A 15,508-nucleotide genomic window follows, 5' to 3' on the forward strand; every position below is an offset into this window, starting at 1 on the left:
AAAAGTTTTCTAACTGAAAGCATTTACAGTCCTAGCTCTCTAAAGTAAACATTAAAAAACAAAGTACAAAAAATGATCTCTTGGCTTCTGAATAGCCCACTTAGTTACATGAAGTATTTTCTGTCCCAACACTTTCTCAAATTCAAAAGATATTTACTTCCTAGGAACATGACAGTCTTCATTTCAAACCATTCAGTCTGTTTCCATGGCAACACTGCGGGATTCCTTGGCCACCATAAGTCGCATTAGTTGACTGTGGAATTTCTCAATCTTCTTTACATCTTGAGCTTGGTCTGTTCTATACACCAAACACTGTCAGAAATTTTAAAAGCACACATTAACTATGTAAAACTAGATTATCAATGACGTAGCAAACGTATGCTTGGATAAAATTTTGAGTCTTTTCCTACCACTGTTTTGCTCTACTTCCTCTGGAGGTCATACTAAAGAAATTACATTCAAGTTTCCAAGTCCCCAACAATGACATTCCTTAAGTTTAGTATTTTATAATATCTCAAATGCCACTGCTGTGGTTAAAAAACAAACTGAACTCTATTAGAATCTTCTCAAAAATGACCAGTTGAATAATGTATTCAAATTCTGCCATGGTCTGATGAGAAGACTTCAAGATTGGAATTAGATATTTTCTCCCTGGGATCTGGTCATAAATGATTGAGTTACAGTGGGAAAAGCATATAAATCTTAGGATCCCTTTCTTTCTTTGTGAAATGGGAGGGGGGAGGGTTAATGATAATTTTTAAAAATCTGGAATCCCTTGCTTACTGCTGGTTGCTAACTAAATCAAACGAGATAAATCTATTCAACCTTGATTTTCTGACATTACTTATAATTTTTAAACCAAACCAAATTCTTCCTTGCTATAAATTCAATTCTTCATTAGATACTTAAGATCTGTTTATCGTTGGCCATAAAACCATTTGTTCTAGAATCTTCAAAATTATCAAATTTAAGCTGGCAGTCTTTTTTTCATCTTGTAACACTGATCCATTATTCTTTAGCCCATCTTAGATTCACGTGAGTTCTAAACAATGGGAACTTCATGATCCTACAGTAATATTCATCAACTTAAGTACTTTGGAGTTCAACCCCATCATGCCCAACTGATCTGAATTCATACAGCCTTTAAATCACTTACTTAAAAAAATTTTATCCACGCATTGTACAAATTTGTCTAACAATTTTGTAAAGCGGCCATAATCATCTCCACCATTTCAATTTTAGTATATGTTCTGTAGAAGAAAAAATACCTTCTCACTACAGTTTAGTGAGAAGAACAAACACCTTCTCATTAAAATACACAGAAAGATTTTAGGTCCACAGAAGACAATATTATAAATCAGTCATGGCACTGGAAAAAAATGATGCATAAATGGGACTATAAAAAAGTCAAAGCTCCAAAACGATAATAATGAAGTCTAAGATCAGTTTTGTGAAGGAATTATTAGCCATTAAAATGAATTACTGAAGTATACAAACTTTTCTTTAAGAGTCATTAGAAAACAAATTTTTATGTTGGAGTTGATTCATATATTTACTGTTTAGGAGGATGGGTTTGATTGTATCTTTGGTCCCTTCTAGACATGGACTAGTTCTCAGCAATTTTAAGAAAGGGAACAAAAAGTATTTTTCACATTTAGATCTTGTCACAGGAATCATCAATTTTAAATAAAGTTCTTTCCAATACTGCTTACCATGAATCCTTTAACAATATTTAATCATTACCAGAGGCAAAAAGTCATCATCTGGAGATAAAGCCCCTTGTATTGAATTCAATTCTGCATTCTCCTCTATTTTTAAAGCAGGATATACCAATTTCTCTTCAGTAGATATATCTATTCACTCTGCGACAATCATAAGTAAAATTTTTCTCAATGTGAATGCTCGAGATTCAAGTGTACATTTACTGAATCTACTAAGTGCAGGCACTAGTGCTAGGCACTTCCTCCACATATTTCATTTACACTCCACAACAACCCAACTGGGTAAGCAGACTATCACTGTGGCACTTCATAGACAAGAAAATTATGGCCCCCAAAGCCAAAACTTTTGGCCTGAACTTTCCCCAGGATGAAATGCTGGTAGATGGCTAAGCTAGGATTCAGATCTCTTGAATCTAGGTTTAGCACAATAGAGCTCAATTTATTCTTCCTTTTTCACATTTTCACAGTTACTTCACCAAACTCAATTGGTTCTTGGAAGACATGGTAATCATTAAAAGATCTGACTTCACACAACCTCACAATGGAATCCTGAACACAAATATAGTAAAATATATGACCAAAAAGTCATTTTTAAAGTCACTATTAAATTTTTTAAAGAATTAATCCATTAAAAAAAAGTGTTTATTAAGTACCCTCTGGGTCAGGACACCATGCTAGTCACTACAAATACTGGTAAGAATATTACTGATCTATCTTTATTTTGAAGCTCACAATCTATTAAAAGTCCAATGTGATAAGACAATTGTGACACAGCACAAAAAGAGGCAGAAATAAAAGTAAGAGATGAAGCAATCCTTTTGAGCTGGGTTTTGAAAGATAAGCAGCAGGTCTGTCACACTGGGGCAGGGGTAGGATTCGGTACTGCAGAGATGGAAACAGACTGTTCAAAAGCGCAGAGGCCGGGCTTCCCTGGTGGCGCAGTGGTTGAGAATCCACCTGACGATGCAGGGGACACGGGTTCATGCCCCGGTCCGGGAAGATCCCACATGCCACGGAGTGGCTGGGCCCGTGAGCCATGGCCGCTGAGCCTGCGCGTCCGGAGCCTGTGCTCCACAGCAGGAGAGGCCACAACAGTGAGAGGCCCGCGTACCGCAAAAAAAAAAAAAAAAGTGCAGAGGCCTAAGACATCATGGCATATGAAAGGAGCCCTTAAGTAACACTGAAAAACGAAGATTAGACAGGATATGAGGGTGGAATTTACATTATGAGTGATGAGAAGCCACTAAAGATTTTTAAGCAGGGTAGTAACAACCAAATTTGCATTTTTAGAAATCACTCCGGCAGGGCAGCATAGGACGACTAAAGGATGAACTGGAAGCAGGGACACAGTTAGAGCCTATTCTACTAGTCCAGGTAAGTGACGTTGAGCCCTTAAAGTTAAGAGGTTAGCAGTCAAGATGGAGAGTTCATGGCAGAAAATGAGACGAGGGAGCTTGAATCAATAATTCACAAATGCCCAGCAAAATGTATGGAACTTATCAGAGGATCAAAATACAAGTTTTTCAAATGAAGGAATAGTTAATGTGAGAATGAGGGAAAGGAAGGGACCAAAGATGATCCCCAGGTTTCTGAGCAAGTAACAGAGAAAAAACAGGAAGAGCCAGTTTGATAAGATATGATGAGTTCCATTCTAGACAGGCTAATGTTAACGAGTAGAGGAGGCAGGATGCTCAACTTAGAGCTAGTCAGGAAGCCAGAAGAAAAATATGACCTAAAGGTACAAAATTGGAAACAGACAGATACAGGCAGTACTGGACTTAATGGGTTGGTCCAGAAGTGGTATGAAAAGATCAAGAACAGAATCCTGGAGAAACCAATATTTATGGGGGCACATCAGTGAAATAATTAGCAAAGAAGAATGAAACAGAAAAACAAGATAAAATGGAGCACAGATGCCAAAATAATAATTTCTACAAGAAGTGGTTTTCTCAGAAGCAGCCAGGAAGTCACATAAAATATGAACTGCTGAGGCTACTGGGTTTGAAAATAAAGGGGCTGCTGCTGAGCTCTCACCAAGAGCAGTCTGAGTGGAAGACTTCATGCAGAAACCAGATGGCAGAGGGGTAAGGAATGAATGGGGTGTGAGGAACAGTGAGCAGACAGGGAAGGTCAGAAATATAATTATAGAGCCTATAACTTGTGTTCAAATACCATTATTTACTTCTCACACACGTATAAAGAAACTTTCACCCCTCATATCCACTTTTGGTCTCTATGTTCCTCTTGCTTAGGGTCCGAAGAGAGCAGTTATTAAACTACACTTAACATACTGCATTAATGAAGCAAGTTGAATTATCTTTCCAAGTGCCTATAAAAATAGCTTCCAGGGGCTAATGGCAGACTATGGGAGGGCTCATGCCAAGGAGTACTTCCCAGAACTTCTGCTGCCAGTGTCCTTGTTCCCACGGTGAGCCACAGCCACCCCCCGCCTCTGCAGGAGACCCTCCAACACTAGCAGGTTGGGAAGCCCGACGTGGGGCTCAGAACCTTCACTGCAGTGGGTGGACTTATGTGAGGGAAGAACTGAATTGTTAAGATCCAAGGATGAAACAAAGAATTTGCTTCATGTCCTGACACTGAATGAAGTCTTGACTATGCATCAAGTCAACTCCCAAGCTTTGTTCTGTGAAGCACTGTGGTTCAAAAAGATAGTAATAGAGCTGTGTGGATGAAAAGGCTCTTGTGCTCCAGCCAGGAGGTGGGAGAGCTGGTCCACAAGAGACCTCCCAGCTCCAAGTAATATCAAACAGCGAAAATCTCCCAGAGATCTCCATCTCAACACCAACACGCAGCTTCACTCAACGACCAGGAAGCTACAGTGCTGGACACCCTATGCCAAACAACTAGCAAAACAGGAACACAACCCCACCCATTAGCAGAGAGGCTGCCTGAAATCATAATAAGTCCACAGACACCCCAAAACACACCACCAGACGTGGACCTGCCCACCAGAAAGAAAAGATCCCACCTCATCCACCAGAACACAGGCACTAGTCCCCTCCACCAGGAAGCCTACACAACCCACTGAACCAACTTTAGCCACTGGGGACAGACACCAAAAACAACAGGAACTACGAACCTGCAGCCTGCAAAAAGGAGACCCCAAACACAGTAAGACAAGCAAAATGAGAAGACAGAAAAACACACAGCAGATGAAGGAGCAAGATAAAACCCATCAGACCTAACAAATGAAGAGGGAATAGGCAGTCTACCTGAAAAAGAATTCAGAATAATGATAGTTAAGATGATCTAAAATCTTGGAAATAGAATAGAGAAAATGCAAGAAACATTTAATAAGGACCTAGAAGAACTAAAGATGAAACAAGCAATGAAGAACAACACAATAAATGAAATTTAAAATACTCTAGAAGGGATCAATAGCAGAATAACTGAGGCAGAAGAACGGATAGGTGACCTGGAAGATAAAATAGTGAAAATAACTATTGCAGAGCAGAATAAAGAAAAAGAATGAAAAGAACTGAGGACAGTCTCAGAGACCTCTGGGACAACATTAAACACACCAACATTCGAATTATAGGGGTTCCAGAAGAAGAAGAGAGAAAGGGACTGAGAAAATATTTAAAGACATTATAGTTGAAAACTTCCCTAATATGGGAAAGGAAATAGTTAATCAAGTCCAGGAAGCACAGAGAGTCCCATACACAATAAATCCAAGGAGAAACACACCAAGACACATATTAATCAAACTGTCAAATATTAAATACAAAGAAAACATATTAAAAGCAGCAAGGGAAAAACAACAAATAACACACAAGGGAATCCCCATAAGGTTAACAGCTGATCTTTCAGCAGAAACTCTGCAAGCCAGAAGGGAGTGGCAGGACATATTTAAAGTGATGAAGGAGAAAAACCTACAACCAAGATTACTCTACCCAGTAAGGATCTCATTCAGATTTGATGGAGAAATTAAAACCTTTACAGACAAGCAAAAGCTGAGAGAGTTCAGCACCACCAAACCAGCTTTACAACAAATGTTAAAGGAAGGAACTTCTCTAGGCAAGAAACACAAGAGAAGGAAAAGACCTACAATAACAAACCCAAAACAATTAAGAAAATGGGAATAGGAACATACATATCGATAATTACCTTAAATGTAAATGCATTAAATGCTCCCACCAAAAGACACAGACTGGCTGAATGGATACAAAAACAAGACCCATATATATGCTGTCTACAAGAGACCCACTTCAGACCTAGGGACACATACAGACTGAAAGTGAGGGGATGGAAAAAGATATTCCATGCAAATGGAAACCAAAAGAAAGCTTGAGTAGCAATTCTCATATCAGACAAAACAGACTTTAAAATAAATATTATTAGAAGAGACAAAAGAAGGATACTACATAATGATCAAGGGATCAATCCAAGAAGAAGATATAACAATTGTAAATATTTACACACCCAACATAGGAGCACCTCAATACATAAGGCAAATACTAACAGCCATAAAAGGGGAAATCGACAGTAACACATTCATAGTAGGGGACTTTAACACCCCACTTTCACCAATGGACAGATCATCCAAAATGAAAATAAATAAGGAAACACAAGCTTTAAATGATACATTAAACAAGATGGACTTACGTGATATTTATAGGACATTCCATCCAAAAACAACAGAATACACATTTTTCTCAAGTGCTCATGGAACATTCTCCAGGATAGATCATACCTTGGGTCACAAATCAAGCCTTGGTAAATTTAAGAAAATTGAAATTGTATCAAGTATCTTTTCCGATCACAATGCTATGAGACTAGATATCAATTACAGGAAAAGATCTGTAAAAAATACAAACACATGGAAGCTAAACAATACACTACTTAATAACAAAGTGATCACTGAAGAAATCAAAGAGGAAATCAAAAAATACCTAGAAACAAATGACAATCGAGACACGATGACCCAAAACCTATGGGATGCAGCAAAAGCAGTTCTAAGAAGGAAGTTTATAGCAATACAATCCTACCTTAAGAAACAGAAAACATCTTGAATAAACAACCTAACCTTGCACCTAAAGCAATTAGAGAAAGAAGAACAAAAAAAACCCAAAGTTAGCAGAAGGAAAGAAATCATAAAGATCAGATCAGAAATAAATGAAAAAGAAATGAAGGAAATGATAGCAAAGATCAATAAAACTAAAAGCTGGTTCTTTGAGAAGACAAACAAAATTGATAAACCATTAGCCAGATTCATCAAGGAAAAAAAGGGAGAAGACTCAAATCAATAGAATTAGAAATGAAAAAGGAGAAGTAATAACTGACACTGCAGAAATACAAAGGATCACGAGAGATTACTACAAGCAACTCTATGATGATAAAATGGACAACCTGGAAGAAATGGACAAATTCTTAGAAATGCACAACCTGCCAAGACTGAATCAGGAAGAAATAGAAAATATGAACAGACCAATCACAAGCACTGAAATTGAAACTGTGATTAAAAATCTTCCAACAAACAAAAGCCCAGGACCAGATGGCTTCACAGGCGAATTCTATCAAACATTTAGAGAAGACCTAACACCTAACCTTCTCAAACTCTTCCAAAATATAGCAGAGGGGGGAACACTCCCAAACTCATTCTACGAGGCCACCATCACCCTGATACCAAAACCAGACAAGGATGTCACAAAGAAAGAAAACTACAGGCCAACATCACTGATGAACATAGATGCAAAAATCCTCAACAAAATACTAGCAAACAGAATCCAATAGCACATTAAAAGGATCATACACCATGATCAAGTGGGGTTTATTCCAGCAATGCAAGGATTCTTTAGTATACACAAATCAATGTGATACACCATATTAAGAAACTGAAGGAGAAAAACCATATGATCATCTCAATAGATGCAGAGAAAGCTTTTGACGAAATTCAGCACCCATTTATGATAAAAATCCTACAGAAAGTAGGCACAGAGGGAACTTTCCTCAACATAATAAAGGCCATATATGACAAACCCACAGCTAACATCGTCCTCAATGGTGAAAAACTGAAAGCATTTCCACTAAGATCAGAAACAAGACAAGGTTGCCCACTCTCACCACTCTTATTCAACATAGTTTTGGAAGTTTTAGCCACAGCAATCAGAGAAGAAAAGGAAATAAAAGGAATCCAAATCAGAAAAGAAGAAGTAAAGCTGTCACTGTTTGAAGATGACATGATACTATACAAGATAATCCTAAAGATGCTACCAGAAAACTACTAGAGCTAATCAATGAATTTAGTAAAGTAGCAGGATACAAAATTAATGCACAGAAATCTCTGGCATTCCTATACACTAATGATGAAAAATCTGAAAGTGAAATCAAAAAAACACTCCCATTTACCATTGCAACAAAAAGAATAAAATATCTAGGAATAAACCTACCTAAGGAGACAAAAGACCTGTATGCAAAAAATTATAAGACACTGATGAAAGAAATTAAAGATGATACAAATAGATGGAGAGATATACCATGTTCTTGGACTGGAAGAATCAACATTGTGAAAATGACTCTACTACCCAAAGCAATCTACAGATTCAGTGCAGTCTCTATCAAACTACCACTGGCATTTTTCACAGAACTACAACAAAAAACATCACAATTTGTATGGAAACACAAAAGACCCCGAAGAGCCAAAGCAATCTTGAGAACGAAAAACAGAGCTGGAGGAATCAGGCTCCCTGACTTCAGACTATACTACAAAGCTACAGTAATCAAGAAAGTATGTTACTGGCACAAAAACAGAAATATAGATCAATGGAACAGGATAGAAAGCCCAGAGATAAACCCACACACATATGGTCACCTTATCTTTGATAAAGGAGGCAGGAATGTACAGTGGAGAAAGGACAGCCTCTTCAATAAGTGGTGCTGGGAAAACTGGACAGGTACATGTAAAAGTATGAGATTAGAACACTCCCTAACACCATACACAAAAATAAATTCAAAATGGATTAAAGACCTAAATGTAAGGCTAGACACTTTCAAACTCTTAGAGGAAAACATAGGCAGAACACTCTGACATAAATCACAGCAAGATCCTTTTTGACCCACCTCCTAGAGAAATGGAAATAAAAACAAAAATAAACAAATGGGACCTAATGAAACTTAAAAGCTTTTGCACAGCAAAGGAAACCATAAACAAGACCAAAAGCAACCCTCAGAATGGGAGAAAATTTTTGCAAATGAAGCAACTGAAAAAGCATTAATCTCTAAAATTTACAAGCAGTTCATGCAGCTCAATAACAAAAAAACAAACAACCCCATCCAAAAATGGGCAGAAGACCTAAATAGACATTTCTCCAAAGAAGATATACAGAATGCCAACAAACACATGAAAGAATGCTCAACATCATTAATCATTAGAGAAATGCAAATCAAAACTACGATGAGATATCATCTCACACCGGTCAGAATGGCCATCATCAAAAAATCTAGAAACAATAAATGCTGGAGAGGGTGTGGAGAAAAGGGAACACTCTTGCATTGTTGGTGGGAATGTAAATTGATACAGCCACTGTGGAGAACAGTATGGAGGTTGCTTAGAAAACTACAAATAGAACTACCATTTGACCCAGCAATCCCACTACTGGGCATATACCCTAAGAAAACCATAATTCAAAAAGAGTCATGTACCAAAATGTTCATTGCAGCTCTATTTACAATAGTCAGGAGATGGAAACAACCTAAGTGTCCATCATCGGATGAATGGATAAAGAAGATGTGGTACATATATACAATGGAATATTACTCAGCCATAAAAAGAAACGAAATTGAGTTATTTGTAGTGAGGTGGATGGACCTAGAGTCTGTCACAGAGTGAAGTAAGTCAGAAAGAGAAAGACAAATACCATATGCTAACATATATATATTGAATCTGAGAAAAAAAAAAGTGTCATGAAGAACCTAGGGGTATGATGGGAATAAAGACACAGACCTACTAGAGAATGGACTTGGGGATATGGGGGGGGAGGGGTGAGCTGTGACAGGGTGAGGGAGTGGCATGGACATGTATACACTACCAAACGTAAAATAGATAGCCTGTGGGAAGCAGCTGCATAGCACAGGGAGATCAGCTCGGTGCTTCGTGACCACCTAGAGGGGTGGGATGGGGTGGGTGGGAGGGAGGGAGATGCAAGAGGGAAGAGATATGGGAACACACATATATGTATAACTGATCCACTTTGTTATAAAGCAGAAACTAACACACCATCGTAAAGCAATTATACTCCAATAAAGATGTAAAAAAAAAGCTTCCAGACCAAGGTTCTTGACTTGGGAATGATGGGAATGAAATGTGAAATAAGCATCATAATGGGTGAGCTGCATAAATTCTATGTAAATAATTTCAAACAAATGGTTAACTCAAACGAATCTGAAAGTATGCAACAAAGAAAAATGTATACTTACAACTAAATCATCTGTTACTTTAATACACAAACTCCCATCAGAATGCCTATATTTGAGAACCACACGTGCCTGAAATAAAAATACATATTTAGAAACAGTGAAGTCAGAAGACATTTCTCATAAATAATTTAGTCTTCAGGTGGGCTAAAATGGATCCTTTTAGAATTAATAGCCAAAACATTTAAAGGCACCTTTACTGTAAACTTATTATTGAAATGAGGGAAAACAGCATTTTGTTCATTTCTATTGCTGCAATTCTTTTAAGCCTTAAAATAGTCAGGTATTTTATTTTCAGCCACTTTGAAGAGATGTACTGAAAATTCCCATGACACATCCATATTCAGAGAGCCTGTGAGACTCTTAAGGTGGTTTGGCATTTCTTGCCAGTAAGAATAATATACTGAAGGGTAGTCACAGCTTGCCACCTCAAAGTATACCACTTGGGCATAAGGAATGTTTTGAGCTGAAGGTGATTAGCTCTCTGCCCTTTCTGGCCAAAAGCAGGACATAAATCAACCTTTGTAAAGGTCACATAAGTTTCCAGTTGTAAAGGTGTTTCCCTCTCCTTGGGAAAAGAGAACAAGTTTGTTCCCTAACAAACCTTACTAAACAACTCTTATTTCCCATACATTTCCTAGTCACCTTCTCACAGCTTACCCCCTCCCCGAAGCCCCAAACCTCTTTTCCTTTGTCCAGCCTCTTTCCCACCCTTTGTTAAGATGGCATATAGGTCCCAAATTCCTCAGGTCACATTTCTTTGTGAACTTCTGTGCTATGTATGCTTCTACCTGTTAATTTGCAGAGCCCCAGTCATAACACCTAAGAGAGTAAAGGAGAAAGTTTTTTCTCCCCTACAATACCAACACACCTAGCCACAGATGAATGATAGGCAAAGAAGGGGAAAAAAACAGCAGAAATGGCTAGCTCAGTTCAAATCCATTCCCCGGGAAAGAGCACTGCAGCCACAATTCATACCTTCCATTTTCCCATGGCTCTCAGGAGGTGGGCTCAGGCTAAGTTTCTCAGCAACATCACGTCTTTATCACGATGGCACAACATGACGTCTCCATCAACAACTTTCTAAACCCAGAGTAACTCCTACACTGAGTGCCATGCTACACAGCACTTTTTGTTGTTTGGTATTCTACAGTTAGGAAGCCAAGAAAATGATTTAGGTATTACGATATTCCAATAAAAGAAGACATCTCCCAATAGAGTCTACAACTTCCATGAACATTATTTTTGCTACTTTAAATAATGGATTCAAAAGTGTGCTGCCGCAGAGTCAAGTTTCTTGTTAACCAAAATAAATAACTCTTGTTTAGTTTTAGCTAGCTGTTTTAAAAAGTGCTAAGTATCTATAAGCCAAAACAGGAACATAATTTTAAAATGGTTACAATGTAGCACAGGACCCTCAAGACAATTCTGGAAACTAGATAAAAAGGGTTATTAGAGCTTTTCCTACAGCTTTTCCCAGCTCTCTGCTCTCCTGGGATTGCAAAAAAAAAAAGTCATACCACCCTGAGATTTGTCTTGGTGAGGGAGGAAAGGGAACGCACCAAGCACTTAAGTAGGTATAGATAATGACAACTAGGTTAAGTACCTTTAGATTACCTGATTCTATTTATTGAGCTATTAAATTCAGTTTTACGTATTAAAAAAAATTCAGTCCTCCAGAAACAAAAGGAAACTGAAACTAAAAAATATACTAAACATGACAACTACGTAAAGTTTTAACTCTCACTTAAAAGAATACTCACTGGCGAGTAGGAGAAATGAGAGTTAAAAGGTCTGTGGTACTACAAGAGAGTCCATTTTGTAACTTAGGGAGCGCCTAAGTTACCATGTCAGATGCCACTAAGAGAGAAAAAGAAATCAAGGTTCTTGCTTTCTTAGGAACTTTGAATTCAACCAAGCAAAATAATCAAAACATACAACAACATAAATTAAGCCCTATAAAGGCATATACAGGTAAAATGTTAAAAGAGAACACAAGTAATTTAGATTGGGAGAAGGGGAAGTGTAAAAAGGCTTTATGGAGATGGCTTCAGAAATGCATTTGTTTTTCTTTTAGGGAAGAAATTAGGAGAAAAGCTGAAGTGGCAGTCTGAAGATATGATACATTATGTAGCTTCATGAGACTAGGGCTGAGTATGGCGGAAATGGTGGAAGACAAAGGCAGCAAGACTGGAGAGAGGGTCAGACTGGAGACTGGGAGTCCGGATGTCTACCAGCAATCAATGAAGAACCAGTTTTAAAGCAGGAAACTGAGAATTCAATTTTTGTGTTTTAGATAGCTGTGGTATGAGAGTGGTCCAGAAATACTGCCATCTTCAGTTAGAGCAGATGCAACAGAGAATGGTAAAAAGTGATGGATGTAATCAACAGAGAGAGAAGACAGAATTCTGTAAAACAGATCCCAAAGAGTTCTGACAAAATTTCTTTTCTTTTTTAGTCCCAGCAGTATGGACCGGTAGAAATAGCATGTACATGGGGTTTAGAGACGTGGGTTCACATTTTAGCTTCATTTCTTAGAGACTAAGCAAATCATTTAGTGTATCTAAGATTGTTTATTCATCTACCTCAAGGAGCTGTCTTAATTGTTCACATAAATTATACAAATAAATATATATATAAAATGCCTGTCACATACAAGGTACTCAATATAACTGTCAGCCTCTCCCCACTCATCCCCTCACCTTCCAATCAAAAAAATCACTAGCTTTTAACTAGTGCAAGGCTATCATAAGAAGGCACAAGTTTTTAGGCCACTGGAATTTTCTGACTGGGGAAAGAGCGCAAAGATTCTCGCTCTCTTGCCTATACTAGACATGCCTTGTTCACAGCAATGCTCTATAATTACCATTTTATTTTCATTTTCCCTAAGAATGACCACATTCTTAAAATATGATTACTCTTGATGTGAATTTGTATATTCTTTACTATCTTTTCAAATATTTTTAGTTTACACTGTGGGTACTTCTGGACAAAAATCCTGTATTGTCCTCATGGTGTACTGCTTAAAGAAACAGATGGCCCTACAAACAAAATCTACCAAATGGAGGAGCCAGAAATTGTGTCATAAACAAAGTACTCAATTTCAAAAATACCTAACTCATTTCATAATTCGTTACTATTACATCTTTGTATTGCAAAGAATGAAACTAAGAATGTTTTACAGCTTCTTGTTACTTATCTAGGTCTAAAAAGCTAGCAGGATTTTTTTTTTTTTTTTTTTTCTGGTTGCATTGGGTCTTCATTGCGGTGTGTGGGCTTCTCATTGCAGTGGCTTCTCATGTTGCGAAGCAGGGTTCTGGGCGCGCGGGCTTCAGTAGTTGCAGTACGTGGGCTCAGTAGTTGTGGCTCAGGGGCTTACTTGCTCCTCGGCATGTGGGATCTTCCCGGACCAGGGATGGAACCCATGTCCCCTTCATTGGCAGGAAGATTCTTAATCACTGCGCCACCGGGGAAGTCCCGCTAGCAAAATTTCTAATTAACAGGGAGCTGCTTCAAATATTATTTAGATGACAATAAAATAAATAAAAACCTGAGAGGAAGAAAAGTCAAGACCCAAATGCTATATTCTCATCCTTGAGACTTCTTTGCTTTTTAAAAATAAGCTAACCTCTGATACTCACTTATTATAATTTTTGTGGGGGCCATGCATGAATTACAGGGATCCATGGGCCCTCTAAAATTGTTTACAAACTTCTACGTACAAGTGGATTTTTCTGAGAAAAGGGTGCAAGCATGTCATGTTCTCAAAAAGGCAATGACCTCCAAAAGATTAAGAACCACCACGCTAATGGCTGTAGATGCCTCCAAACTGGGGTCTTTCCAAAATTTCTCTGCGGTCGCAGAAAAACATAACCGTTTTATCTTACACGAGGTAGTACGGGACAAGGGCACCAAAACAGCTGAGGGACAGAAGGCCGAAACTGCAGGGGGAGGAGCCCTGCCCTTAGAGACACGTAAACCAACGACAGCCATAAGGGATGTTCGGGGATTGGGGGCGGAGGAAGGCTACCTAAGGGCCCTGAAATGACCCCGATCTTGCCCGTTTCAGGGCTTCATCGGGCCGTTAATAAGGGAAGAACAAGCGGACTTGGCGGGGTCCGTCTCTCCTCACTCACAGCACCTACTAGGATGCTGGAGAAGCTTCGGAGGCCGAGCGGACGGCAGAGAAGTTATCCTGACCGGGGGCTGGGACAGAGGCACTGGCCCCTCCAGTGATTTACCTTCATAGGGTCTGCGAGGTAGAGCTTCTCCGCTGCGCGACTGAACTCCTCCCAGGTCTGGTACTGCGGCATCGTGGGCCCGCGGCAGAACAGGAAAGGGAGGCAAAGCTACGGACCTGAGGCGACGCGACGCGCCCCACCGACCTCCCTACCTCTCGCAGCCACTTACTGCGGCAGAGACCCAGCCGCTCAACGATAGTGGCGCCTCTTCGCACCAACGCCTCGTTCCATTGGACGGCCCGGACCGCCCTCGCCCAATGGAAAGGAGGGATGTTGCCAAGTAGGAGGTGGAGCCCCGAGCGTGTGGCTCTGGGAGCTGGTCCAGAGAAGTGGAGAGCGAGGAAACGATGGAGGTTGCCACAGCGCCCCCTATAGGACTGGAGGAGAATCTGTCCCGCTGTTCTTTGGGCTGGACTCCAATGGTAAAGCCTAAGTTTCTTCAGCAAACATTGAGCGGCTTAGTGATAAGCGCTGGAGCTACAAGAATGGAGACATTAGGGTCCAGCTGTCACACCTACAGCTTAGTAAAAGAGAGAGGAGACATAAACACAAGAATGCAACCGAAAACTTTATGTGATGGATATTTATGTCGGGTTAGTAGAACACAAAGGAAGAGTGATCACGTGTGGGTGGGGGGATGCTATAGTGATGGCACAAGCCGAATCTAGATAAACATGGTGAATGTCCAACAGGTGAGCAAGGCGGGGCAGGATATCTAGCCCCACTTTAGATCTGTAGTGTATTTAATGTGATAGGTATTTGGGGGATGGGGGAAGAAAAGAATCAAGGGAAGAAATCATGCCATCACTTAAGCCAGGAGAAGACATCTGAACTTTGTTCTCCAGGCAATGGAGTGGTATAGAAGGGTATTTTTCTTCAATCAAGTTTATTGAAGAATTTTTTTTTGTACAATGAAACACACCAGTTTTAAATGTACAGGTTGATGCATTTTGACACACACACACATTTATATATTAAAACCATTGGGTATATGCCCATTTACCAGATACCACAATCAAGATAAGGAACATCTCTATCTCCAGAATAGTTCCCTTATGCTTCTTTATATTCAATCCCACCACCTGCACCCCTAACCCCGGACAATCACTGACC

General features: G+C 39.3%; 1 protein-coding gene across 1 annotated transcript; it reads right to left on the reverse strand.

Moving 5' to 3' along the window:
- Positions 1-192: 192 nt before the first annotated feature.
- Positions 193-14,467, reverse strand: SRP9 (signal recognition particle 9). Its single transcript, XM_065886969.1, has 3 exons — positions 14,396-14,467; positions 10,158-10,226; positions 193-312 (listed from the first exon to the last, which is right to left on the reverse strand). The coding sequence occupies exons 1-3, from the start codon at positions 14,465-14,467 to the stop codon at positions 193-195; spliced, it is 261 nt and encodes an 86-aa protein (XP_065743041.1).
- Between the last annotated feature and the right edge of the window lie 1,041 nt (positions 14,468-15,508).

The sequence above is a fragment of the Phocoena phocoena genome, chromosome 1, assembly GCF_963924675.1.
Source record: "Phocoena phocoena chromosome 1, mPhoPho1.1, whole genome shotgun sequence".
In the NCBI taxonomy this organism is placed as follows: domain Eukaryota; kingdom Metazoa; phylum Chordata; class Mammalia; order Artiodactyla; family Phocoenidae; genus Phocoena; species Phocoena phocoena.